Genomic DNA, 24,529 nt, shown 5'->3' on the forward strand with positions numbered 1-24,529 from the left:
AATAAATAACAGTATAAAGCAGAAACTGCTGTAATTCTTGAAAATCATTTTAGCTTTGTGGTAGCATTGTCTAATTAGTGGCAGTAAAAAATGTTAAAAACCCCAACTAATCCTGACAAGTGAAGTACTTGAAATTTGGAGCCTGTTTTATGGAATACTCTTTAAATTCTTTGTGTGTTTTTGAATATAAAATTCTCTTCCTTTTAAGAATATTTTTCTGACAAAAACTTGGATTACTCAAGATGCAGATTTGTGACATTGAGCAAGTGGAAGATGTAGACCCCTCTCCTTCCTTTTTGGCCTGTTAGACCAGAATGCCTCTAGAGTGGCTCCAGTGCTTCCCGGAGTGGCAGATGTTTGCTCTTGGTTCCTCTGAACCCAGCCTCCATCAAGCAACCAGCCCAGTGGGCTTTCCCTGGTGTCTTAACTAGGAACCAGCAGTTGGCTTTGTGAGAACCCAGACTGAAGTATATTCTTCTTTTGTTTCTCTGGCACAGAAACTTGCCTTCATGGTGTCTCTAGGGTTGGTAACACATGACCATCTAGAAGGTAAGAGAAAAGATATTCTTGGCACTGCCTTCTTTCTGGCCCACAGCTTTGTCCCTGAAAGTGGTGTTTGAATTCCTAGGATAGAAAATTAGAACACAAGTAGAATATGATTCAACCATATGGACTTCATTTCCTTTAGAGAAAACATTGCCTCCCCTCCATCTAATGTTTAGGGCCTCCCCTTCCTAGCGTCATCCACACTGTGGTCCTGGGAAACCTCCCCAAGCTGCCTAAATTAGGTGACTTCTGATCAGTGTGGGGGATGCACTTTCATTTTGACAGTAAAGTAGCAAGTGTTCTTCTAACAAGTCCTTGTCTGTATTTTCCAATTACTTTGTGTTATCAGAATCTTAAAGCCTTACAAAGCTATGCCTGTCTTGGTTATTTGATTCAAGAATGATTGATTAAAGAATGGTGAATTTTGGTTTCTCAGTATAAGTTTATGGAAAAAGCTCATCCAGACCTATGTGCACAGCAGTCTAAAAATAAATCAGGACAGTTTATTTGTTAAGTGTGGTATACTGTGGGCTCCCAGTCCCAGAGCCATGATGTGGGACAGTGCAGTCTTGCTTTCTGAGAGAGGAGAGCAGGTGATCCTACATGTTTGCTTCTAATAGTGGGCTTGCCTCTGTGGGGGCTCTAGTGAAATGGAGACTCGCCCCATTCTTGATTTGTTACAGGAAAAACCAATAGATAAACAACCAAGTTCAGTTTTTTAGATTTCCCATACCTGTCTTCTAATCCAAGCCTTTTCTTTTCCCAAGAAATCCAAAGCAAGAGGCAAGAGCGAAAAAGAAGAACAACAGCAAATCCAGTATACAGTGGAGCAGTCTTTGAACCAGAGGTACTCCTGCCCTGCTTTGGCCTTTTCCTTAAAGTTCCAGTTTTATTTGGGACTTGTTCAGCACCTCCCATCTGAAAACCTGCTTAAGAGCAAGCAGCACCTTGTACTTGGCCATCTCAGTGAAATGATGGTTTTACTCTGGCTCATCACATTATTTCATTTTTATTATTCACTGCTTCCCCCTTAGGGGTTCCCCCCCCACCTAATTTTGAGCAAATACAAACCTGCCTGAAAATTTTAATTTGTCCTTTCTTTACCACAACTATCATCTGAAACAGAAGCCGAACTCTGGCATATTTTCTGAGGACCAAGTTCTCATAATAAAACCCATTACACTGAGATTTTGGGGATGATTGGTGCTAACTAGTTAGCGTGTGACAGGCATGTATGCATGTCTTCAGTAATAACCAGGCTGCTCAGCCAGTCACCTTTCCTTCTTCAATTCCCAAAGCGTAAGAAGAGTGCAGTCACATACCTAAACAGCACAATGCATCCTGGGACCCGGAAGAGAGGTGAGTGCATTTTTCAGTCTCCATCTTGCTGTTGCTTTTGCTTTCTGTGTTGTGTTTCTTTTCCCTCCCTTCTCCCTCCTAGAACCTGACCCCTCTGTCCCTTGAAAATAGTTTGTTGTGGTTCTCTGAGAACAGGAGGAACAGAGAATGAGATTTCTTTTCAGAGTTATATGTGCGGAATCAAAAGCTGACTTTTCTGGGTCTGGCAAAGCTGACTCAGGTGAATGGCTTAATGCAGCATTTCTGCCCCAAGCCTACAGGCTGCCCAGGAATAGCAGTGAACAGAACACCATGTGAAAGGGAGCGTTGAGCATCATTAAGAAGAGCAGAGCCCTACTGTTGCCAAGGTGTTCTTCATAGTGAGTGTCTCAGTCACCCTGCTTCCAGTAAGGCTAGAACGTGAACTACAGACTTTCCAGGAAGGAGAGAACATAGAATCTTTAAAAAGAGGTATCTCCACTTAAAGAAGAAAAAGCCACTATCAAAACAGACTCCCTAAAGCAGAAACTCCTGAGGAACTCTGTTCCCACCTTTCAGACCCCCATGAGTGTTCTACCTTAGTCATAGGGCAGAAAAATAGCAGCGGCAATAGCTCTTACTGTGCAGGTCTAAATAGGTCTTAATAGCTCACGTCTGAGCTCATAAACAAGGTACTGAAATTGTTCTTTGATGTCAGTAATACATCCCAAGGTCCCTTTCTCCACATGGTAATGTACCCCTGAATTATAGTTCCAGGCTAGAAAGGTTGCAGAGAGAGTGGCCTAGCATACTAATTTTTGCGTGTGCACACACTGACACACAAGCTCTAGGAAGCTGAGGAGGTCATCTCGACCCTTTTTCTGCCTTAAGAAGGACTACAACTATAGCGTTACTTCCTCCTCCTCCAGAAGAGAGATACTGACCCTTAGTGACCCATTCCAATATTTTATCAGTCCTGTCCTTCAAGTTACTAAAATATTTAGGTGGGAAATCCTAAGTCGCTGCACTTTAGATTGATTCCTGGCCATAGTAACCAATGCTAGTAAGTTATTTTTTGTTGTTTTGTGTTCAACTATTTTTTTAGTGACCTCTGACACAGTTCTCAGAAAGAACTCCCCTCCCCTGCCAGAGGTCACAGTTAATTGGTCTGCTGGTGGGCAGTATCTGCTTAGAGTATAGGAATTAAATGAGCCAGAAAGACCTTGGCACCTCTTGCCAAGGTCAGAGGATAAAAGCCTATATTCATAATACATAGGATGTGCCTTCCATGGGTAAACAAAGAGCATGCATCTTCACTTCCTCTCCTAAGTACCCTAGAAAAGACAGACTGGCAGATCTGTGTCTGGACTGTGGACATTGCCAGTGTAGCACAGGGAATATTGGTATAATGTCTGACAGAATCGTGACTCTTTGCACAATGCTAGTATAATCTGTAACTGGGGGTAAAGTCATGATTCCACATGCACTGTTCACCAGTGCTGATAAGCAGTTCTGGGCCTCTCTGGCTGGTTTTTGTTTTTTGGGTTTTTCCCTCTTTGGTGTGCTGGGCTTATGATCACTCACAGCTTAGAAGCTATGGTCCTGGCTCTTAGAAGACCAAGGGCCCTGACTTTGATATGTGGTAAGATGAGAGTGGCTTCAGTAGACTTCCTGCACCCCTAGTGCTCCTTCATAGATGCCTTGTAGTATAAGGTTTAATTCAAAGTGCTCTGCCTCAAATCAGTTCTTTAAGAGTGCTGGTGATGGTCTTTTATGGGACTTTAGAACAGCCCCATTTCTTAGATGTGTAGATCACCAGAATGTTTGTGACATAACCAAGGAGATAGTCTCAATCTGTTGGGGAGAGATCCATGAATGCCTAAATTCACCGTTAAGCCCAAAGCCTCTTGTTACTTGTAGGTTCCAGATGCTCCCAGAACCTCTCTCTGGATAGTTCTAACAGCAAGGGGTGAAAATACAACTATTTTCGAATTTTGTCTCCTTGCTTTGTCTTTCCTTCTCCACCTTCACCAGCAGTAAAACAACCAAAATGTAGACAGGAAAGAAATAGAAAAGTAAAAATGCTAAATAAGTCTGTTTGTGGGAACTTTAGAACCATTACTATTATTGTAAGAACGATAATTGCAGAGAAACCTTAAAGAACAATATGCAAAAAGCATGCAAAATAAAACCCCATTCCTTGCCTTGGCTCCCATTGGACATCTTGGTTTCTGCACTAGAGATCTCAAACAGTGAGTCTAGGAATGTCACCATATTCTGCCCAGGATGAGGTCTTCTTCCATAAGCCAGCACCTCCTGTTACTCTCCCAGGCCCTCTTTTCCTTCCCTTTGGGGTTCTTGTAGTTGTTTCTAATGACGTTTAAGTCTTTGCTTCTCTTCCTTCCTTTGGGACTGTTGTATTAACCTTCTGTCGCTACCTCACTTCCTTTTCCATGCTAGCCAATGAGGAACACTGGCCAAAGGTATGTAAGATCGTTTTCCCCTTCTCTTTCCCTCCCCGTTTCCCCTTTTGTTCCCTTCTCTTGGTATATAGGTCGTCCTCCAAAATACAATGCAGTGCTGGGGTTTGGAGCCCTTACCCCAACATCCCCCCCATCCAGTCATCCCGACTCCCCTGAAAGTGAAAAGACAGAGACCACATTCACTTTCCCTGCACCTGTGCAGCCTGTGTCCCTGCCCAGCCCCACCTCCACAGACGTAAGTAACTTGGGGAATCGCACTCTCTTTTTGAGAGCTCACATGGGAAAACCATTGTCCTGTGTTGTCTCCTTGCCACTTGCAGCTTCTTGACTACCCCTGGAACAGCAGAACACCCTGCAGGATACCCTGCATGTCATATCAGGCACCTTGCTTCTGGGGTCCCAGGCTTTCCGTGTCCTTGAGATTCAGGTTAACATAGCATGCAGGGACTCAGGGTTTTCAGAGTCTGGATTTGATCTGCTCAGAAAAGGGCAGGGTGGAAGAATCAGTTCATCTAGTTAAGAACTAGACAGGTTTCTATCAGTGTGTTCAGGGTAGGGAACATGAATAAAACATGTCCCCCTAGCAGCCCTTGTTTCCTGCTTTGAGCACAATTCCACAAGTGGCGAGTTATCCAGAAACAGATTCCTGAAAAAGTGTCGGACACTTAGTGGCTCTTTACCAAGAACTTCTGGAGCATGAACTAGCATTCTGACGTTTTAAATGAGCATTTATAAAGCAGTGAATTCACTCAACAGATACTTAACTGTCCAGCAAACACTGTTCTTGAGGCTGGGGACACAGTAAGGAGCAAACCCATCTACCTCGTCAAGGAGTTCATGTGCCAAGGAAAGAAGTAGATGGCAAGAAGACAAATACATGATCTGTCAGGTAGAAATAGGTGTGCCAGGAAAAATGGAACAGATGGAGGTATTGGCGTAATGGCAGGAAGTTACTGTCTTACAAAGAGTAGTGAGCAAAGCCTCTCTGACAGGATGTGAAGAAGGGATCCATGGGAGAACTGGGGAAGGCCATTCCATGCCCAGCAAGCAACAGTGCAAAATCCCTGAGGAGGTCTGTGAGTGGCATATTGAAAGACTACCATGAAGGACATTAGGAGCAGAGCAAGAGAGCCAGAGCAGCGGGCTGTGAGACCCGTTATCTAAGTAAGATGGGAGCCCATTGGAGGGCTTAAGTAGAGGCACGATGTAATTTTTCAATTACCATATATATATTTTTAATATTTTTGGTTGTTGATGGACCTTTATTATTATTATTATTTTATTTATATGTGGTGCTGAGAATCAAACCCAGTATCTCACACATGGTAGGGAAGTGCTCTACCACTGAGCCCTAGCCCCAGCCCATATATGTGTTTTGATTTTGAAAAATCTTATATCTACAGAAAATCTGCAATAATGGTACAAGGAGCAAAATATATACCATTCACATAGATTCACCACCGATTGTTAACATTTTGCCACATTTATTTCTCTCTCTCTCTCTCTCTCTCTCTCTCTCTCTCTCTCTCTCTCTCATACTGTTTTTGCTGAGCTGGTCTAGAAGTGACAGACTGTCTTCACCTCAAAAGATATATTTCAGTGAATATCTCCTAAGAACAAAGGTGGTCTGTTACGTGGCCATGATGTATTTATCAAATTAAAGGAATTTAACATCGATGAAAACTTTAGTGTACATATATATTTCATATTCAGATTTCTCTAAATGTCCCAATAATTGCCTTCATACCTTTTTTTTTTGCTCCAGGGTCCAATCCAACATTATTCCTTTCATTTATAGAAAGGGTATTATCTCCTCAGTCTCCTTGATTCTGACAGGTTTTTAGTCTTTCTTTGTCTTTCATTAACATCAGAATTTTTTGAAAGATATGCCAGTTGCTATGTAGAGTGTTTCTCCATTTGGATAATCTAATCCCTTTATAGATTGAAGGTATACATTTTTTCAGGAAGACTAAGTGATGATGGGTCCTTCTCAGTGCATCACAATGGAGGCACATATTGTCAACCTGTCCTGTTATTGGTGATGTTAACTTTCCTCGCCTGAGATAGTTTTATTAAATTTTTTACTTGTAAATGTCCCTTTTCCTTCTGGTGGAAATAGCCTTGAGTCTATATAAATAGTAAACATCCAGGTAACCAACAAACTGTTCCCAATGACTTTAGCATCCTTTGATGGTTCTTGCCTACATTTACTGTTTTTTAAGGTATTTGTAAAATTAGCTTTGATTGTTAGAAGGAGTGTTATGTCTTAAGATAAGGAGAAGGAAAAAAAAAAGAACTTGAAAAAAAAAAAGATAAGGAGAAGGGACTCTGGGGAGAATGAGTTGGAATAGGAAGACCAGTTAGGTGGCCCTTGCAGTCCTCTAGGAGAGAGATGATGGTGGTGGCTTGGCCTGGTAGCATGGTGTATGTAGAGATGGAGAAAGGTGACCAAGTCTGCAGAGGTGCTGAAGAGCCAGCAGGATTGAATGTGGGGTGTGAGCAAAACGGAATAGTCAAGATGCATCCAACTAGAAGGCTGGAGCTACCATTTACTGAAGATGATGAGAGGAACAGGTTTAAGGAGAAAAGCCAAGAATTTAATTTTGTATGTGTACAGTACTTTTGTAAATTACAGACTGTTGTTGACCACGTTCAACATGTTCTTTGGACATGAAGGTTTCAGAACTTACTAATGGCACACCCCTCTCCAAGAGAGTAGTATGTGAAACATTCTGAGTTAAAATTCCAGGATTGACAAACTAAGTGTTGTCCTTGGAGAACTGGGGACTTAGGGAGTTCTGTTTTCTGACACATTCCCTTCCCTGCATAAGGCTGAGCATTTCATGCAGCACTATCGGCATTAGTAATTGATACAGATTTTCTAACCGTCCTATTAATGAGTACCAAGAGTCCCTGCCAGAAACCGCATTTTCTGGCACCAAAGTTTATCCCAGCTCTTCCTCAAAGTACTGCCAAAGGGACCACCAGCTCGTTGGCTTCTTTGTGTAGCCTTCCCTCTGGGTTGGTGCACAAATGCTAGATTGGGTTGTTTGGTTTAGAATATTCATGGTTTTCTTTGAGAGACTAGACCCAAAGGATACACTTAGGTCAAATCACAAACTAAAAACCTTCTGCCAGGTTTCATCTTAAAATGCAAACATTGTTCTTTTCAGAAATCTAAAAGTAAAATAAAGCTTTTCTAAAACCACTAAATATGTTCACTACTTCCTAAGTTAAACCCAGTGGAATAGATTAAAAAAAAAAAAAGATAATTGACTTCTGCTTTTACAGTATCCCCACAGCAGCAGTGATCAAAATCAACACACAGGGTTCTGTGTGTTTGCTGCTGGGTAGCGTGAGCCTCAACAACATTAATTAAACAATAATGGTTGAGAGGCAAGCATTTCCTGGGGATCAATAACCATCTAGAAGGACTTAGTAATACAAGACCCAGCCAGACACTAATCCTCAGGATGTACCTTGTTGCTGCTATCATCATTTTATGAAAAGGAAGATATGTTGACATAATTATAAAATTTTTTAGCACTCAATGAAGTTGATAGAGACAGCATGTTTCCTGAAAACATGTCCTCAGTTCCCAGCAAAGAATCGTGAGTCAGTTGTCTTTCAGCCTGCTTTTTGGTTATGGTAAATTTGATCAGTCACCAAAGCTGAGCCTTTTGACCCCAGGACAGTGCCTTCCTGGGACTTCACCACTCTCTTCAGGCGAAGAACTTACTCTGTGTTGTTTTAGTGCCTTGGCATTTACATTCATTTATACTGGATAGCAGTTCTCAAAGTGTTGTCTAGGGTCCCTCTTTCAGGGGCTTATGAAACCAAAAACTTATTTTCTTTATGCTACTGAAACAACACTTGCCATTTCTTCTCTTATTTTCTCAGTCCTGCACAGTGAAGTTTTACAGATACTGTACAATGTATGATGTAACAGCTAATAGAGTACATACTTGTGAATTCTTGAGCTTTTGAATTTTTCAATATATTGTTTTTCTAACTTTCTGTGATTCTGAAATTATTTCAAAGTTAAACATTTTAAAGCTTCTAGTACAAAAATATCAGTAAATATAATTCACATAACCTAAAGCTCTCTGGGGTTCTCAGTGATTTTAGAGTATAAAGGAATCCTGACACCAAAAATATAAAGAACTACTGCTTTAGGATATGTAAATAAGATAGGAAATTATCTTTCTTTAGAAGCTTGAAAGAAACTTTTATTTTCTGTACTCTCTGCCTTCTACTTTGTGGTATTCTCCTTACTCAGGAGCAAAGAAGAGTGGGCAGAACTCCATTTCCCTAACAAGTCCCCCTGAGTAGGATGTCCAGTTTATCTCACTTCACCACTGATAATTTTATCTATGGTTCATATAAAACAGTCTTTTTAAAAACTTTTGAGTGACTCTCTCCAGAGCCTCACACATGCTAGGCAAGCACACTAACACTGAGCTACATCCCTAACCCTTTTTAAATTTATTTTAAGACAGGGTCCCAATAAATTGCCTGAAGTGACCCCAAACTTGGAATTCTCCTGTCTAGCCTCCCTAGTCGCTGGGATTACAAGAGTGCACCACCTCATTCTGCATACATTTGTTATGGATTTCATAAAGATGCAGACTTACAACTGGGGCCAAAGGTCAAGAAAAATGAACTTTCCAGAGGAGAAAAACACCCCTCGGCCTGATATTAGAAATGAAGGAAGAAAATCATGGTTAACCCATGGGTGCAGCTTCTGTGGGGGCCCAGAGTAAAATGGGAAAAGTGTTTAAATGTCAATGCAAGAGAGAGCCAGGGCTCTCTTCAAATGGGTACAACAACTGACAATGTTCAGCATGGTGATGGCCAAGCTCAGCTTGGAGACCCACAGTGACCTTCCCAGGGTCACACTTAAACTCAGGCTGCACGCCTCATATAATATTTTTGCACAGGTACTGAGTATCTTTCTTACTGCCCAGAGGTAACCTTTTTCTTATTAAGAAAGAATAAAATCTGACTACACTGTGGTATATATTATAACGTTTTCCTGGGCTACCAGATAACCCTAGTGAATTACAGAGAAAGTGTCCTAAATGGTAGGTCCGTGAAGATGCATTCCTTCGATGGTGTGGTGATGGACAGGTTAGATCATAAAAGGAGGGACTAGGCATTGTTCTCTGTATCATTGCTTCCTGTACAGAAGTTCTGTATTTATGCCTTAGCAGAATAGCCAAGAAATCTTAAAGCGGTACTAACTTGCTGAGTAACCTCTGCCTTGGCCCTTCAGTTTTCCATTCCCTGGCATTCCAATTATCAGTAGCATTAATCCTGTCCAGAGAACAGGCTGAGCATTGGCTTGCTGAAGAACACCTCTTTAAGAACTCTCTTTTTCTCTCCCCGTGTTCTCCTCTTCAAATTTTAAATAGATCTGCTGCTTTTCTGATGGTGCCTTCTGTTCATCGGGCTCCAGCAGACTCTCCTGAGTACTAAAACTGTCACAATGAAGGGCCAGAGAGGACTAGGGCTGCTTGTCTTTTTCCATCTGGTGAAGTATTTTATAGGGAGGAATAAAGACTCCCACAATAGAATGGTCCATTGAATAGCGAATGCAAAATACTGGCTTTTAAGGGAGCAGGGTCAAGCTGGTCACTGTGGTGCACACCTATAATTGCAGCTACTCAGGAGGCTAAGGGAGGAGGATTGCAAGTTCAAGGCCAGCCTCAGCAACTTGGCAAAATCCTGTCTCAGGATAAAAAATGAAAAGGTTTGGGTATATAGTTCAGTGGTAAAGCACTCCAGTACCGGAGGGAGGGAGGGAGGGAGGGAGGGAGAGAAAGAGAGAGAGAGAGAGATTGATTGAGAATGTGGTCAATCATTGCTTTCGCTTCTTAAATTCTTCATATTAGGAAGCTGATGAGTTTAATTTACTCATGACTCAGTCTTTTCCCATTTGGACTTTTACTATATTCTCCTCCTGAATAATCTAGGAGTTCAGTAAAAATTTCTTGTCTCTTTCCCAATCCTTCTTGCCAAAATGGTAGGTAATTGAGATTGTTTGTATCATATTGTGAGACACTTTGGTGATTGGATTTCAGTGCCTGTAAAATTTCTGACTTGTGGGTTCCTGGACTCAATGCTGAGCTGTCACTTACAATTTTGGCCTAGCCAACTACAGAACTTCCTGTAAACTCTAATTTCTAAAATTGAGAATACTGTCCCCACCTAGGGAACCTCAGCCATGTGGAGCGGTTGCAGACTTATACCATTGGCAGTTCCGACTTTTCTTAAGCACTAAAGTGTTGGAGGGGCAGGCACTGTGCTGTGTCAACACCTTGTCCTAAGACATTGATATGCATCCAGAGAGTACATGTTAACATGAAAAATTTACCTTTTTTGTCCTTTTTCTTACCTTTCCTCTCAATTTCATAGGGTGATATCCATGAGGATTTTTGCAGTGTTTGCAGAAAAAGTGGCCAGTTGCTGATGTGCGACACATGTTCCCGTGTGTATCACCTGGACTGCTTAGACCCACCTCTGAAAACAATTCCCAAGGGCATGTGGATCTGTCCAAGATGTCAGGACCAGGTAACAGTTCAGGGCCAAGGGGAGAGGACGGTGCCATCGGGAATGCCTTTCCCCTCTAATCCTAGGAACAGGGTTCTCTTCTTTCTGCTGGTTACTCCTCCCCATTTCATGGCACAGCGCTCAGGAGACACCTCATTTCCTCAGAGGTTCTCCATCCTAAACTCTGTTGTCATCAGCCTTAGAGAACTCACTGTAAAGTGCTGTCTTGTTATTGCAGACTTCACAGGCACACATACTAGTAACTGACCTAGTCTCTTCCTTCCCTTGTTTTCTTCCTGGTCTCATTTTCTCAGGCATCTTTATGTCTTTATTTAAAAAAAAATTTATTATAAGCCATCTTGAGTCTTTTGGTAGTAAGGAAGTTATAAATAATAAACAAGCCCAGAATGCATCAGGATTCTGCTCAGTTCTTCTGAAAACCCTGATTTGGGAGGTTCTAGCTTTACTCTTGGCTCTTGTCCCACTGTTTGCAGCATAGAGGAGCCACCCTCTCTGCCTTTGTAACCCTCTGATAATCTTCTACACAGGGTCTAGATTATACTTGAGTACTTGGAACCAATATTTAATGTCCTTAGTCAAGATGTCTTTGAGGGATGTATAAAATTGAAAAAGGCAGCCCACATCAGATCTAGAACAAACCCCCTTGACGGCTGCCATGCTCATGAACAGCTTTTATGCTGGTGTCCCAGCTGTTGAGAGTGGGGTGGGATCATTTTGGCTCATGTGAAAAGAATGCTCAGCCAAGTGCCAGCCTCCTCCTAAAGCCTAGGCGCATGTATGTTGGCTCTTGCCACCTTCAAGCCTCATTCTGCAAAGCTAACTTCGGAACTTCATAGTCCAGAAACTCTAGACCAGGGTTTTGCAACAGTGCTTCTGTAAATCCTTCCTGGATTTTGTCTGCCAGTAGCCACAGACCCTATTGTGTGCGTTTACCTGGAGGATGTGTATTTCTGTCTCCTTCTCAAGGTAAGACTCTTAAATTCTTTTCAGATGCTGAAGAAGGAAGAAGCAATTCCGTGGCCTGGAACTTTAGCAATTGTCCATTCCTATATTGCCTACAAAGCAGGTAAAGTTTACTCATACTCCTTGTTTGGTAAGGCCCACCTTCTTTAAAGAAGGTGGGAGGCAGTACTTTTTGTTTGTTTTCTCAAGTAAAATTAAATATGAAAACCTTTTATTAAATGAAGTGGAAAGTGCAAAGTATGATGCCACAGACAACCTTCTTAGCCTTCCTGGACGTAGAACAAGGAAAAGTCCAGGTGGGCAGGTAGTGTGCTCTAGCTGTGAGACTAGGGGGCACTTTGGGGAAAATATCTTCTTCAGCAAGCTCTGAGCCCAGTGGCCTTTTCAAAGAGTTCATTATTATAAAGTGTTCATTGTTTCTATTTATATTTTTCTCAGCTAAAGAAGAAGAGAAACAGAAATTACTTAAATGGAGTTCAGATTTAAAACAAGAACGAGAACAATTAGAGCAGAAGGTGAAACAACTCAGCAATTCTATAAGTGTAAGTCCCCCTCCTGCCGGCAGTGACTCAGATGCACAGGTGTGGACCCTTCCGTGTACCTGACAGGACACTTGGACCCAAGGGCTGGTTCAGGTCCTTCCGTTTGTTAACGTGATTAACTCTGCAGGTGTGAAGTGAAGCTGGTCTTCCAGTTAGAGCTCAGCCCTGGGCCTGGGCGGCCAGCTGGCGTGCGGTGCCCAGCCTGGCCCTGGAGCGTCCTCTTGAATTTTAACCTGCGAGGATTTTTCAGTCTCCATGCTGAAGGAATAAGTAGCAGCAACTATGACAGTAGCGCCACCACCCTGCATGCTTCTGACAGTGAGGGGAAGGAGGGTAGAGCCTCACCTGACCCTCCATGTGACTCCTGCTGGTCACCTCAGCTGGCCCTTCACTCACTCCCTCTTCCACACCATTCATACCACAGTACCTACCTGTGGCGTCAGGTTCAATACCTCTTTCCCTGCCTACAGCAGAAGCCAGCATTGGGGAAGGCCAAGGACTAAAGGGAGAAAGACTACAAGTCCCTAAGTACGCAAGGAGGAGTCCTAATGGTCCTAGTCCTTGGGCCTCGGGTGCGCCTAAACAGCACCAGTGTGTCTCTAAACTCTTACTGACCAGGCAATGCTCCATAGGCCCTCTACGTGAACCACACAACACTGTCTTGTTTTCTACCCTAGAGAGCTCAACCCGGTCCTGAAGGCCACCCTCAGCATGACAAAGGCCACCAACACCTGCCCAGGCCAGCTTTACAGCAGCTGTGGGAAATTTTTTTATGACTTTGATTTCATAGTGTCATGGTGGGAGTGAAGTCTAGTTAAGGCTCCTATCGAGTGGATGCTGGCATTCAGCCCACTCGCCTGTCCACCTCTCGCCCGCCTCTCCATAGGCAGCCGCTGCCCACACCAGGTAGAACAGAACAAGTTCTAGGGGCTACACAACAGTCCCAGGGGTTCTTTTATTGGGCAGGCTTCCCCCTTCTGGGGCTTCTAGACCCCTTAGAAAAGCAAGATGCTCAGTGCCCCCTGTTCTCATTTGCTGCAGAAATGCATGGAAATGAAGAACGCCATCCTCGCCCGGCAGAAGGAGATGCACAGCTCCCTGGAGAAGGTAAAACAGCTGATCCGCCTCATCCACGGCATCGACCTCTCCAGACCTGTGGACTCTGAGGCCGCTGTGGGGGCCATCTCCAATGGCCCGGACTGCACCCCCCCTGCCAGCGCCACCACCTCCACACCGGCCCCTTCCCCCTCCTCCCAGAGCTGCACAGCGAACTGTAGCCAGGGGGAAGAGACTAAATAACAGAGCCCTCACGAGAAGCCACGGGATCCCGGCGGCAAGGAGAAAAACAACACTGAAGACTCTAGAAAAGCAAAGCCGGATTTCTTCTGGAAAGTACAGGATTCTTTTGGTTCTTTGGTTCCAGAGAGAGGGAAGATGCTTGTGCCAGGTGGCACCCGAGTTTGCCAATTGATCCTTCTTATTCTGTGTGTACACGCGAAGATTGGACCACGTTACATGAAATAGTGCCAGCTGGAGGTTCTTTGCCAGCACCATGCCAAGTGAAATAATATATTTACTCTCTCTATTATACACCAGTGTGTGCCTGCAGCAGCCTCCACAGCCACGATGGGTTTGTTTTTGTTTTGTTGGGTGGGGAGCAGGGATGGGCGGAGGGAGGAGAGCAGGTTTCAGATCCTTATTTGCCGAGCCGTTTGTCTAGGTAGAGAAGACAAGTCCAAAGAGTGTGTGGGCTTTCCTGTTTCTAAACTTTCACTACTATCAAACCAAAAAAATGGAAATCGAGATTTAATCAACCCAGTGCCCAGAGAAGGGAAGGGGGAGGGGCCGGGAGGGAGCAAGGGGTGGGAAAGTATATCAGATTAGCAGTATTTAACATTGTCTGGGGGGCTAGTGAAGGAGAGACGCACGGACGCCCAGCAGCCACTGGCTCCCCTCCCAGCCCGCTCCTGCGCTCCCCACCCCCACTCCCTCCTCCCTGTCTGGTGCATCCACATCCCACGGGCGACCCCCTCAGTCCCTCTGGAGACCAAGGCAAGCCCAGCCAGGGGCATGCTGACCTTGCCCGAGGCAGGGAAGAAGGGTGTGTGTGTGGTCCAGCAAAGAAAAAAAGGTGAATCAGTGATTTTACTTGAAAACAAGCTCCATCCCTTTTCTATATTTATGAGAAGAGCAGATCCTGAGTGAAGCAGCACGCGACCCAGGTGTGAGAATCGAATGGAGACATTTCTTTCCTCTTTTTTTTTTAATTTTTTTTTTATTTTTGTTCTTTTTTTCCTTTAAACAAAGTTTTATTTTGTTGTTTATTTTACTTTTTTTGTAACAAAAACTAAAATAAGGAATAGAAAAGCTGTTTTTCAGGCTGACAGTCCAATTAAGGGTAGTCGAGACCTTGCATGGTAGAATAGGAACCATAGTGTCGGTGAGGTCCTGTGAGTCTGTGTGAGTCCTTGTGTCATCGTTCGGGCACTGTTTTTTTATGCAAGGGCAAAAATCTTTGTATCTGGGGAAAACAACAACAACAACTTTTTTTTTTAAATTAAAAAGGAAAATAAAAGATATTGAGGTCTTCCTAGTGTTACTTAAATTAAGATCAAGGTAAGAAACATTGTAAAAAAAATTACAAAAGTGCTATTTGTTTCCTAAAAACAGTGATTTCTATTAAAAAGGTGTCAGAACTGGAGAAACGCCGTGTAGTTATAATTTTTTAGCACAGAACCTGCTGATCATTATGACATTTTGCTATGTTTGTGTCTCTAGACTGGTGGCCAGTCTCCATGAAGGGCTGGGTGGGGCTTTCCCCACCCCCTTCCCCTTCTCAGAAAAGACTGTCCTCTCTTCCTGGTGCAGAGTCTTGTCTCCTGTTTCTGAAGCCCAGATGGAGTGTGCATGGTGTAGGCCCTTCCCATGGTCTCCTCGGATTTCGCTAGAGCACAGGCTGGTGCCTAATAAGACCTCTTCCTTTGGTGCTGCTCTCAGTCTTTCAGCCACCAGCATTACGAGTGCCTGGGGGGCACCTCTGAGGGGAAAGCCATTGAGGCTCCTTGGTACCCCTGTACCCTGGCCTCAGGAAGGGTACAGGGGTGCAGGCTGGCTGCATCAGCCCTTGGTGCTTAGAGAGAACAAAGGAGGAGGGAGATGTCTTGTGGGAGCATGTGTCTCTGAGACAGAGCCCGATGGCCTTCAAGTCTGTCTTGCTTTTGAAGAGAGGTCTGAAGCTCCAGCCACTTCCTCTGCCTGCTGGCTCCAGGCACCAGACAGTTTGCTCCACTCCCCCCACCCACAAGCCTCCTGGGTGACCCTGGACTAGAATCGCTGTGCTCACTTTGCTTGGCCTGTTGTGTCCTCTCTCTTGGAAAACCAGCTCTCTGAAAGACTCTGAGATCATCTCTCTCATCATGCCGGTGAGAAATTGTGTATGCATGCTTTTTCTGAAGACCTTTGTGTCTGGTGTGTCCCAAGCTGAAGGGACAGAGGCAGAGGCTCTGCCCTGACCCTGCAACAGTCTCTTCTGAGCCCACCCCAGACCTTGTGATGCTGGAATCTAGGAGTGGCAGAAAAGGCCCTTTTCACTTCTCCCTCACCTAGCTGGGCCCAGAGAGACAGAGTTAGATCCTGAAAGCAAGGGCAGCAGAGAAGAGATGCTTCTTAGAGTGAATTTGAGTCTCATCCATACCAGCCACTTCATTCATCTTTCCAGGGTGTCAGGAGAGGAAACTGTCCAACTGCAAGGTCTCAGGGTCAGGCCTTGGCTGCCAGGTTGGTTGAGGGAAACAGAGAAGAGCCCCCTTTTCATGCAGAAACCAAGGTGCTATGTCTAGTCAGGGAGCTTTGAAGCTGCCTGGACTAGTTGGAGGAATCCTTGGCGGAGGATCAGAGACTAGCGGTAGGCTATCCGCCCTGCCTCGACTTGTCTAGGCCCATTTCCTTTTGTGGAAAGCACTTGGGAAGTCATCAACTTTGCTTTGAGGAGAGCTGCCTGAGGAATCACAGGCCAAGGGGCCAGGCCAAGAACTGACCAGTGTTTTGCCTGCTGCTGTGATCAGTGTCGCCTGCCTTCTGACCTCACCTTAAAGCTGGGAGGTGGCTTTTTCCTGGAGTTCAGTGGGTCAGCTGTGTAGTCCAGATCGCAACCTGCCACAGCCTCCATTCTGGTCTCAAACTCCCAAATGCTGCTGAACTGAAAGGGTCTGGTCACTCGGTCTTCAGAGTCATGCCAAGGAAAGAACTACTCTCTGGCCCCCAGACAGAGGTGCCTGTGACCACCTGGGACATACCAGCCCCATCTGAGCTGCTCTGCCTCCTCCTCCTTCCTCTGCTTCTCCTGGCCCAGGATTTAGCTGCTCTGACATCCACATAGTGCCCAGCTAGCTTTACAGTCACATCAGAGGGCTCTGGCCTGGGGTTTCCTGTCCCTGACCAGCCGCAGTCCTGGAGGCAGTGAGGTCGTGCTGCTGCTTCCCCACCTTTTGCATTCTTGGCGCCTGCAGGTCCTTTTGCTTTCTGAAGCCTGCTGGGTCTTGTCTGGCCTTGGTGAGCTCATCCAGCCCCAAGTTCTTCCTTATCAGGCCCTTTGGGACAAGCTGCTGGTGGTGCCTGACCAGAGGACTCAGCTAGGGACGGGCCCTGGGAGGGCCGTGCCTGTGTGAGGGTTGTCTCTGGAGCCTGTGATGTGCCCAGGGCACCTGCAGAGGGCACCTTCTGGGTGCCCAGTTCCCTGCAGGCCTGCCCCTCTCCCTGCTGCTGCTTGGCCCAGGCAGGAGGTAGTATGAACTGGTGCACTTGGCACACAGCGCCTCCCCAGAGTGCCATCTTGCCAGACGCCTCAGTCTCCACACGGTCAGCTAGCTGCCTCTGCGCCACCCCTGATGCTTCCTCTCTCGGGCCATCGGAGCCCCTTTGGGCGCTCTCATCACTAAGGCCGCTGCTCACACACTCTTTAAGTGGTCTCTTACCTTCTCTCCCTCCTTGGGTGTGGTCCTTATTTATCTAAAGGGCTGAATTCAGGAGACTTTCACCCAGGGGCAGAAGGCTCCTGGGGTGCCAGGATGGATAGGGCCAGGGCACATTTTCCAGGTCCTAGGTTCTCCACTCCCATGGCTTCTGTGGATGGAGGCAGCAAGGCTGTGTAAGTGACTGGACCGCACCCCACCCCTCAGCCAGCACCCTTGGCAGGAAACAGGAGCCCCATTCCCACGGGCTTACCCCCTGTGCCCCTGTCAGCTCCTCTCCAGGAAGGGAGTGGTGGCCCCTGGGAAGACTCCACGGGCCCTCCCACCAGGGGAAGGGGAGGAAGCTGGGGTTACCCCACCAGAGAGCCAGGCTTGTAAAGGAAGGGCAGGGCTCACAAACTCCACTTGGCACCCCCTCTCCCAAGGCTCTTCCTCCCTGAGGACCCCCACCCCACACAGCTGTTGAGCCCTATGCCTCTCTCCAGCCTCCCCGCCTCTCACCCCAGTGTGAGCTGCAGTCAGGCAGGGCGGGACAGACAGGCCAGAGGTCAGCAAGCGCGCGCCAAGAGGAGAGCCAGCCAGACCCCAATCCTGTCTCTTGTCCATGCCCTTTGTGATTTCAGTCTTGGTAGAACTTGTATTTGGAGTTTTGTGCTTCAAAGTTTTTGTTTTTGTTTGTTTGATTTTTGTTTTGAGGGGGTGGGGGGAAACAGAGCAGCTGATCAATTTGTATTTATTTATTTTAACATTTTACTAAATAAAGCCAAATAAAGTCTCTCGGCCTCATGGTATTGGGTTTGGGCTGGGGAAGGGTGGCTTGTAAAGGAAGGGCAGGGCTCACAAACTCAAGACCCACTCAAATTCCAGCCTCTGCCCTCCCGGGAACTCTCACTGCCTGGGTGGGACCCAGCTGCACTGCTGCCCGCCCCAGGCCTCTCTGGCCATGCTGTGACAGTACCCAGGGAGCACCCCCTTGTCCACGGATGCCCTCAGACCCTGGAGAGCCCTTGATCCCCCAAATCAAAAGGAACATGAAAAGAACCTTTTCAAACTTTACTTATGAAAAAGTGATGTACAATTGAGGGCAGGGGAGCCAGCCCCAAACCAGCTGGGGCAAAGGCAGGCAGGGGAGGCACCCAGGATCAGCAGCGTTCCACCCGAGCCACGCCCACAGAGTCCTTAAATAATTTAAATAGCAGAGACGGTGGGAGGGCAGCTGGGGGCAGAGTGGCAGCATCCCTGGTGTCTTCAGAGTGTGTGAGTGCTTAGGCGAGCGCCCAGCAGGCCCAGCCCAGGCGGCTCAGGCTGGGCTTCGCGGCTGCTGCAGGGCAGTGAGGTATTTGAGGGCTGCAGCCCCATAGCGGCGCGACAAGTCCTGATGGAACTCCTCCTTGAGGGCCTGGAGGCAGTCGCGATAGGTGGAGCTGGAGCGGAAGCGGGAGATGTCGAGGCTCGGTGCGTGGGGCAGGTGGATGGTGAAGGCCTCGGGCAGCACCAGGAGCTCAAATTCCTGCAGTAGGTGAGGGTGAGGGGCAGGCTGGGCGGGAGCCTGCAGCTCTGGGGAAAGGCTTACAAGGCAGCCCCTAAGAACTGAGGCAGGGACCGAAGGGGACCAAAGGGCAGCCGCCAGGCAGAGGCGCTAGAGTGGACCTGTTCAGATGGAAACTGGAGGCAGCAAGGCACCCTCCTCACCTGCGCATCCAGCTCCACGATGTGGGCCACCTTGTTCCAGCCAAAGCCCACAAAGCGAGGGTCATAGCGCGGACAGTCACGTGGCACCACCACATAGGGCTCATAGTCAGCTGCCCATTGCACCCGGTATGGCGCCTGAGCCTCCCGCCAGCGGGCATAGTCCGTGGGCGCGTGCCCCTGGGGCCACTCGTGGTACCTGTGCAGTGGGATCAGGCAGGGGCCAGGCTGAGGCTAGGAGCTCGTTGGTGCAGGGTGGGCACAGCTGAGCAGAGCAGCAGCCTGACTACCTGAAGGTGTAGAGCGAGCCAGAGTCCAGCAAGGCCAGCAACTCCGCCTTGGAACTGGGGAAGGTGAAGCGGTAGCGCAGGGTCTCAAACGCCGGCACCACCAGAGCTGCCTTCCGCCGGCTGCCCAGCTCCAGCTGCTCAATGGAGGCCCTAGGAGGAGCACCCATGAAGGCAGGGAAGGGCCTCTCCCTGGAGGAGCGGGCTCAGAGAACTTAAAGCTCAGCCACAGGACCCGCCTTTCAAAGGACAGCTAACCTTGGAGCCCCCAGTAGACACAGAGTGACTTCTGTTTGAAGAAGTCCCAGCCTCCCTGACTCTAATGGCAGCCCAGAGACACACCCTAATACAAACCCCATTGTGCAGAGCACACTGAGACCAGAAAGGAACAGGACACGGCCTGGAGTTCTACAGAGATCCCAACCCTGGCAATATCCATCCTAAATGCAGTTCCTCATAACCTCTGGGCTCACCTGAGGTAGTCGTAAAGAGAGTAGGCAGGCAAGAAGTCAATGTCACTGAGGAAGACGTAAGGCGTGAGGGCCTGGGCTAAGGCCACATTGCGGAGCTGGTTCACAGGGTAGAGAGGACCCTCACGGTACACCACATGGTAAGCCACGTCCTGCCGGGCAGAGAGCACGGGCGAGGCCTCGACGAAATGCAGGAACTGCTGGGCCTCTGCATCCGTCAGGTACAAGGCCAGGCTCATGGGGCCCGGCCAGTGCCTGCACAGTGCTTCCAGCATCTGCAGCCTGGGGTGAGGCGGGAGGTCAGCCTCTTGCACAGAGGCCCAGGGAGGCCTGGAAAACCTCCCCAAAGTGAGCTGCTGTGGACACCTCCTCCCCCCACTTCCAATTTGAGCCAGTCCTATTTCATCTTCACGACTACCCCGCAAGCGGCACTTCTTCATTTAACAAATGAGAAAACGTAGCTAAGGAACTGAGATACCCGGACCTGCCCATGATCCCACCCTGCCAAGCGGCAGTTCTAGGCACCTGAAGCTCAAGCTCCTTCCACCAGAACCAGAGTCGCCAACTGCTGGACCCCCTGGTCCAGGGACAGGCAGCTCACTGCCACCCACTCAAAGCTGCCTCTCTGAAACCCCCAGGCCCAGCCAGGAAGCACTCCCTGGGGCTGCCTTCAGCACCCTCACCGGTCCATGGAGAGCTGGGCCACCAGGGTGATGTCGTGTGGCCGGGGAGGTGGTGGTTTATGGGGCAGGAAGGTGATGTGCACACGGTGCACGGTCAGCTGCTGCTGCCGGAACTCAAAGCAGGCGTCCTCCTCGTCGAGCTGTGCCAGGGCCCGCTGCAACTGAGCAGGCAGAGAAAAGGGCCAAGGCTGGGATCCACCAGAACAGGAAGGGACGGGCCTCCCCCAGGGCAGGGAGGGTGGCTCCCTCTAACCTGCTCAGCCTCAGGAAGGGTCTGGCTGGGGCACCCAAAGAGCTCTCTCCGCAGCAGGTTCCCATCGTACCCCAAGAAGGTCAGGTAGAAGTTGCGGAAGAATCCCGCGTGCTTGTTCTTCACCCTCACCTTCTTTGGCGAGTTCCAGTGTATCACCTAAGACCCAGGAGGGTATGAGCAGGGGGATGAGGGCAGGATACAGGAGTCCCGTCCTGGTCCCCCACCTCCATTAGCCCCCTGCACCACTCGCCTTGAGGTCAGCCGCCTCAGAGTAGCAGTGCTCTGCCCGCGTGTGGTCAGACAGCTGCACGTTCCAGACGCAGGGCAGGGGCTGCACCAGCTCCGGGTGCTCCTTGATGACAGCATTGAAGATGTCCTGGGCAGAGACAGCCATCACACCTCAGCCCCCTGCCCGCCCCACCCACCCAAAGGTTCTCCCAGACCTGGTCAGCCAGGGAGGTAGCAGCCAGGGTGAGGAGCTCCCGCTGAGCTGTCAGCTTCCACATCTGCTCCCAGCCCACTTGCCGAAGCCGGTCTAGCCACAGCAGGATCACACCTGCCAATGGGGAGAGGCTGTCATGCCCACCAGGGACAAGTTCCTGGGGGGTAGGGGTTGTGAAGGTACCAACTGAATGCTGATTTTTTTTTTTATGGATATAATCCTGTGCTGCATAACATTATAGTCAATGACAGATGGCATATTCAAGGGGTCCCTCTCCCCAAGATTATTTGGGGGTGGCTGGGTGTGGTGGTGCACCCCTGTAATCCCAGAGGCCTAGGAGGCTGAGGCAGGAGGATCACAAGTTCAAGGCCAGCCTCAGCAACTTAGTAAGAACCTAAGCAACTTAGCAAGACCCTGTCTCTAAATAAAATATAAAAAGGGCTGGGGATGTGGCTCAGTGGTTAAGTGCACCTGGGTTCAATACCTGGTACCAAAAAGAAAAAAAAAAAAGGATTTGAAACTGAAAAGTTACTGTTGCCTGGCATTTTTACTGTACTTTTTCTATGTTAAGACACAAGCACTCACCACTGTGTCACAGCTGCCTGCAGCATTCAGCACAAGTTACACACTGCACAGGTGTGCTGCCTAGGAACACAGGACCACATCCCCCAGCCTGGGTGTATAGGCCATTCCACCTAGATTTGTGCAAGTACACTCTGGGATGTTTGTGCAACAACAAAATTGCCTAGCAACCCATTTCTCAGAATGTATCCCCATTGTTAATGCAGGACTGTGTTTTTTGATAGTTCAGATGTAATCTTGAGCTGTCAATCACCAGTCCTCTGGGGACAGAGCGGAGGTACTGAATACCACACAGCTTGCCGAGCACCCCGCAGCCACCATCTAACACTTAGTGATGCCAGAGCTATTCACACTTTTTCCATTTTATGAATGAGTAAAAAGAGGGACCAGGAGAGCTGGCCGCAGTCACCCAGCATGGGAAGCCGACGTCAAACTGTTTTCAGCTCTTCATCCAGTGGGTTTTCCATAGCACTATTCTTCCTGGGGGCTTCCTAGCTTTCTGTGCCCTGCCCAGCCCCTGGGGCCCAGCAGCCCACCCCTCCTGCCTCCCCGACCACTATCCCCACCTGTGTTAAATCCCCGGCCCAAGGCAGGCCAGGGCCTGTGGTTCTTCCAGAGGTTGCCCAGGTACCAGTCACTCTGGTTCTCCACGAGCCCGATCACCTGCTTGTCTGGGAGGGGAGGGCATGAGGGAACTGCCCAAGACTGCCCGAGGACCTGGGCTCTGGGCTAGACCACAGGGGGGCCTGGGCAAGCCAGGGAAGGGGCTGGCAAGGAAGGGCTAGGGCCCAGGCCTCTCACCAGAAAAGTGAGCAAAGAGCGCCCAGAGTTCTGCGATGTCGGAGGCGAAGGTGACATCTGTGTCCAGGACAATGACTCGGGCCAGGCCAGGGGGCAGGATACCGGGCAGCACTAGCTTCATTAGCCCATAGAGGCCGGAGTAGTGCTTGTTGGGGATCCAGGAGATCTGTGGCTGTAGGTGGGAAGGGCAGGGCATGAGCTGGCAGAGAAGGAGGCCATGGGTGCCCGAACATAGTCAGTGACACAGTGGGAAGAAGAGGACCTCAAAAAAGAGAGGGATGTGAACTTCAGTAGGTGTGATGAGACAGGGGACAGGGACTCTCCTCCCCCATATCACCAAGCGGTGGGAGTAAGGAGCAGTGTGGACTCTGATGGGCAGGAGGGGGCGGGATTCCTGCCTTGAGCTGGTCGGCATGGTAGAAGCTGACCCCAAGAGCAGGCACCATCCATGTGCGGAAGAGCGTCTCCAGGATGTTTCTGGCCACAGCATCAGTCACCAGGTGGAGGTGCAGTGGATTTTTCCTTCAGGATCAACAGAGAGAAGTCCTGAGAAGCCCCAGGAGAAACAAAATGGGGCGACCCTCACCTCCAGGAGCTCAGAGATGGTAGCTCCGCCTGGAGCAAAGGGCTTTCCACGGCCTGCTCAGGACAGTCAGCAGCCATCCCTGCGGGAGGAGGGGATGCCATCCCCCTGCCACAGAGGAGGTAGCTGAAGCCCAAAGACCAGTGACTTGCTGAGATTTTCTCCCCTTTCCCACTCCTGACCCTCCTCCAAGGACACCTGGCTGTACCTGTAGAAGAGCAAGGACTTCACCAGGGTGATGACCTCTCGGCTAGAGTTATGTCCGGCACACACGATGGCCACGTGCAAGAGCTGGGGAGGGGACACTCAGGTCATACATAAGGAGTCCCCCGCTTCCACTGATGGGCATAGCCCAACCTGGCATCAGAGCTTGGGAACGGTGTGCGGCCAAACAGCCCCTGTATTTCACAAGTGGGGAAACTGAGGCCAGGAGCAGAGGACATGTGCACTGGAGGCTCCCTCAGCTGGCTGGTCAGTGCCAGGTGTCATTTCCTCCACAGGTATCCAGCTGGTCCTTCGGGGCGCGGGGCCCCTTGGGTCACAACCCCAGAGGCCGAGGGCACCTACCTCGCACTTGGGCGGCAGCTGCGGCCACGGGTCGCAGGCCGAGCGGTTGTGGTCCCAATGGCCCGCCAGCGGGTCTCCATGGAGGGCAGAAGCTCCCCGCAGCCTCCCGTCTGAGGGGACACGTGGCGTGAGCGGGCATCGGGGGCACCCCAGGTCCCCAGCTCTCCCGTCTGGTTCGAGGCGCTCACACTCCGGGTCCCCGCCCAAGAGAAAGAACCCGATCAGGAGGAGCAGCAGCAGCAGCAGCGCGGCGGCCCCCAGCGCCCGGGGGCGCCCTCGGGGCAGCATGGCCTGGTGCGGGGTGCTCAGGGCGGGGAGCGACCCCGGGCTGCCGGCTCCATTGCGGGCTCTGCGGACCGAGGAGAGGAGGGTCAGGACTGCGCTGCGGGGCCCGACGGGCGCCCGGCTGTCCTTCCCGCGCGGAGTCGCCGCCCTCACCTGCTCCAGCGGCTCCGGAGCCCGGCCCAGCTCTTCCAGCGGCCGGCCGGGTGCGGGGAAGGGGGGAGAGGCGCGGGCCAGCCCCGCCCCCAACCTGGGTTCAGGTTTCACCTCCGCTTGGCTGAGCTCGAAGGGGCGGGGAGACCCCCAGGGCCTGGCCCCGCCCTGTCCCGCCACCCGATGGCCCCCCAGCCCGCTAGAACTGGGAACCCCCTTTCTGGGCAGAGTTTTCTACCAGCGGCGGGGAGTGCTGGAGCGAGTGGGGTCAGGAAGGCCCAGTTCTCGCTACCTGCTCTGAGCCCATCCCCCTCGTCCCTGCTCTGGGGCCCCATCTCTTCCC

At 49.2% G+C, this 24,529-nt stretch overlaps 2 protein-coding genes across 18 annotated transcripts in view; one reads left to right on the forward strand and one right to left on the reverse strand.

Annotated features, from left to right (window-relative positions):
• Phf21a (PHD finger protein 21A) overlaps window positions 1–18,169 on the forward strand; it is a 192,192-nt gene extending 174,023 nt beyond the window's left edge. For 13 of the 17 annotated variants that reach the window (XM_071616265.1, XM_071616262.1, XM_071616271.1 and 10 more), the window contains 8 exons: window positions 498–549; window positions 1,314–1,393; window positions 1,845–1,905; window positions 4,418–4,581; window positions 10,764–10,919; window positions 11,910–11,985; window positions 12,321–12,424; window positions 13,466–18,169. In XM_071616265.1, the coding sequence (XP_071472366.1) occupies window positions 498–549; window positions 1,314–1,393; window positions 1,845–1,905; window positions 4,418–4,581; window positions 10,764–10,919; window positions 11,910–11,985; window positions 12,321–12,424; window positions 13,466–13,723 (951 nt within the window). In that variant the 3' untranslated portion in view covers window positions 13,724–18,169. Of the gene's footprint in view, window positions 1–497; window positions 550–1,313; window positions 1,394–1,844; window positions 1,906–4,323; window positions 4,347–4,417; window positions 4,582–10,763; window positions 10,920–11,909; window positions 11,986–12,320; window positions 12,425–13,465 lie in introns of all 17 variants that reach the window. The other 4 variants (XM_071616273.1, XM_071616274.1, XM_071616276.1 and 1 more) reach the window with 1 other exon arrangement.
• A 264-nt stretch (window positions 18,170–18,433) lies between these two features.
• On the reverse strand, window positions 18,434–24,039 carry Large2 (LARGE xylosyl- and glucuronyltransferase 2). The gene is made up of 13 exons (XM_071617100.1): window positions 23,752–24,039; window positions 23,393–23,475; window positions 23,006–23,123; window positions 22,602–22,779; window positions 22,367–22,471; window positions 21,220–21,332; window positions 21,027–21,152; window positions 20,777–20,932; window positions 20,524–20,684; window positions 19,844–20,122; window positions 19,374–19,523; window positions 19,087–19,282; window positions 18,434–18,904 (listed from the first exon to the last, which is right to left on the reverse strand). Exons 1-13 carry the CDS (start codon window positions 24,037–24,039, stop codon window positions 18,695–18,697), a joined length of 2,163 nt encoding a protein of 720 aa, XP_071473201.1. The 3' UTR covers window positions 18,434–18,694.
• Window positions 24,040–24,529: the final 490 nt, after the last annotated feature.

This window comes from Marmota flaviventris, chromosome 9, assembly GCF_047511675.1.
Source record: "Marmota flaviventris isolate mMarFla1 chromosome 9, mMarFla1.hap1, whole genome shotgun sequence".
Taxonomy (NCBI): Eukaryota; Metazoa; Chordata; class Mammalia; order Rodentia; family Sciuridae; genus Marmota; species Marmota flaviventris.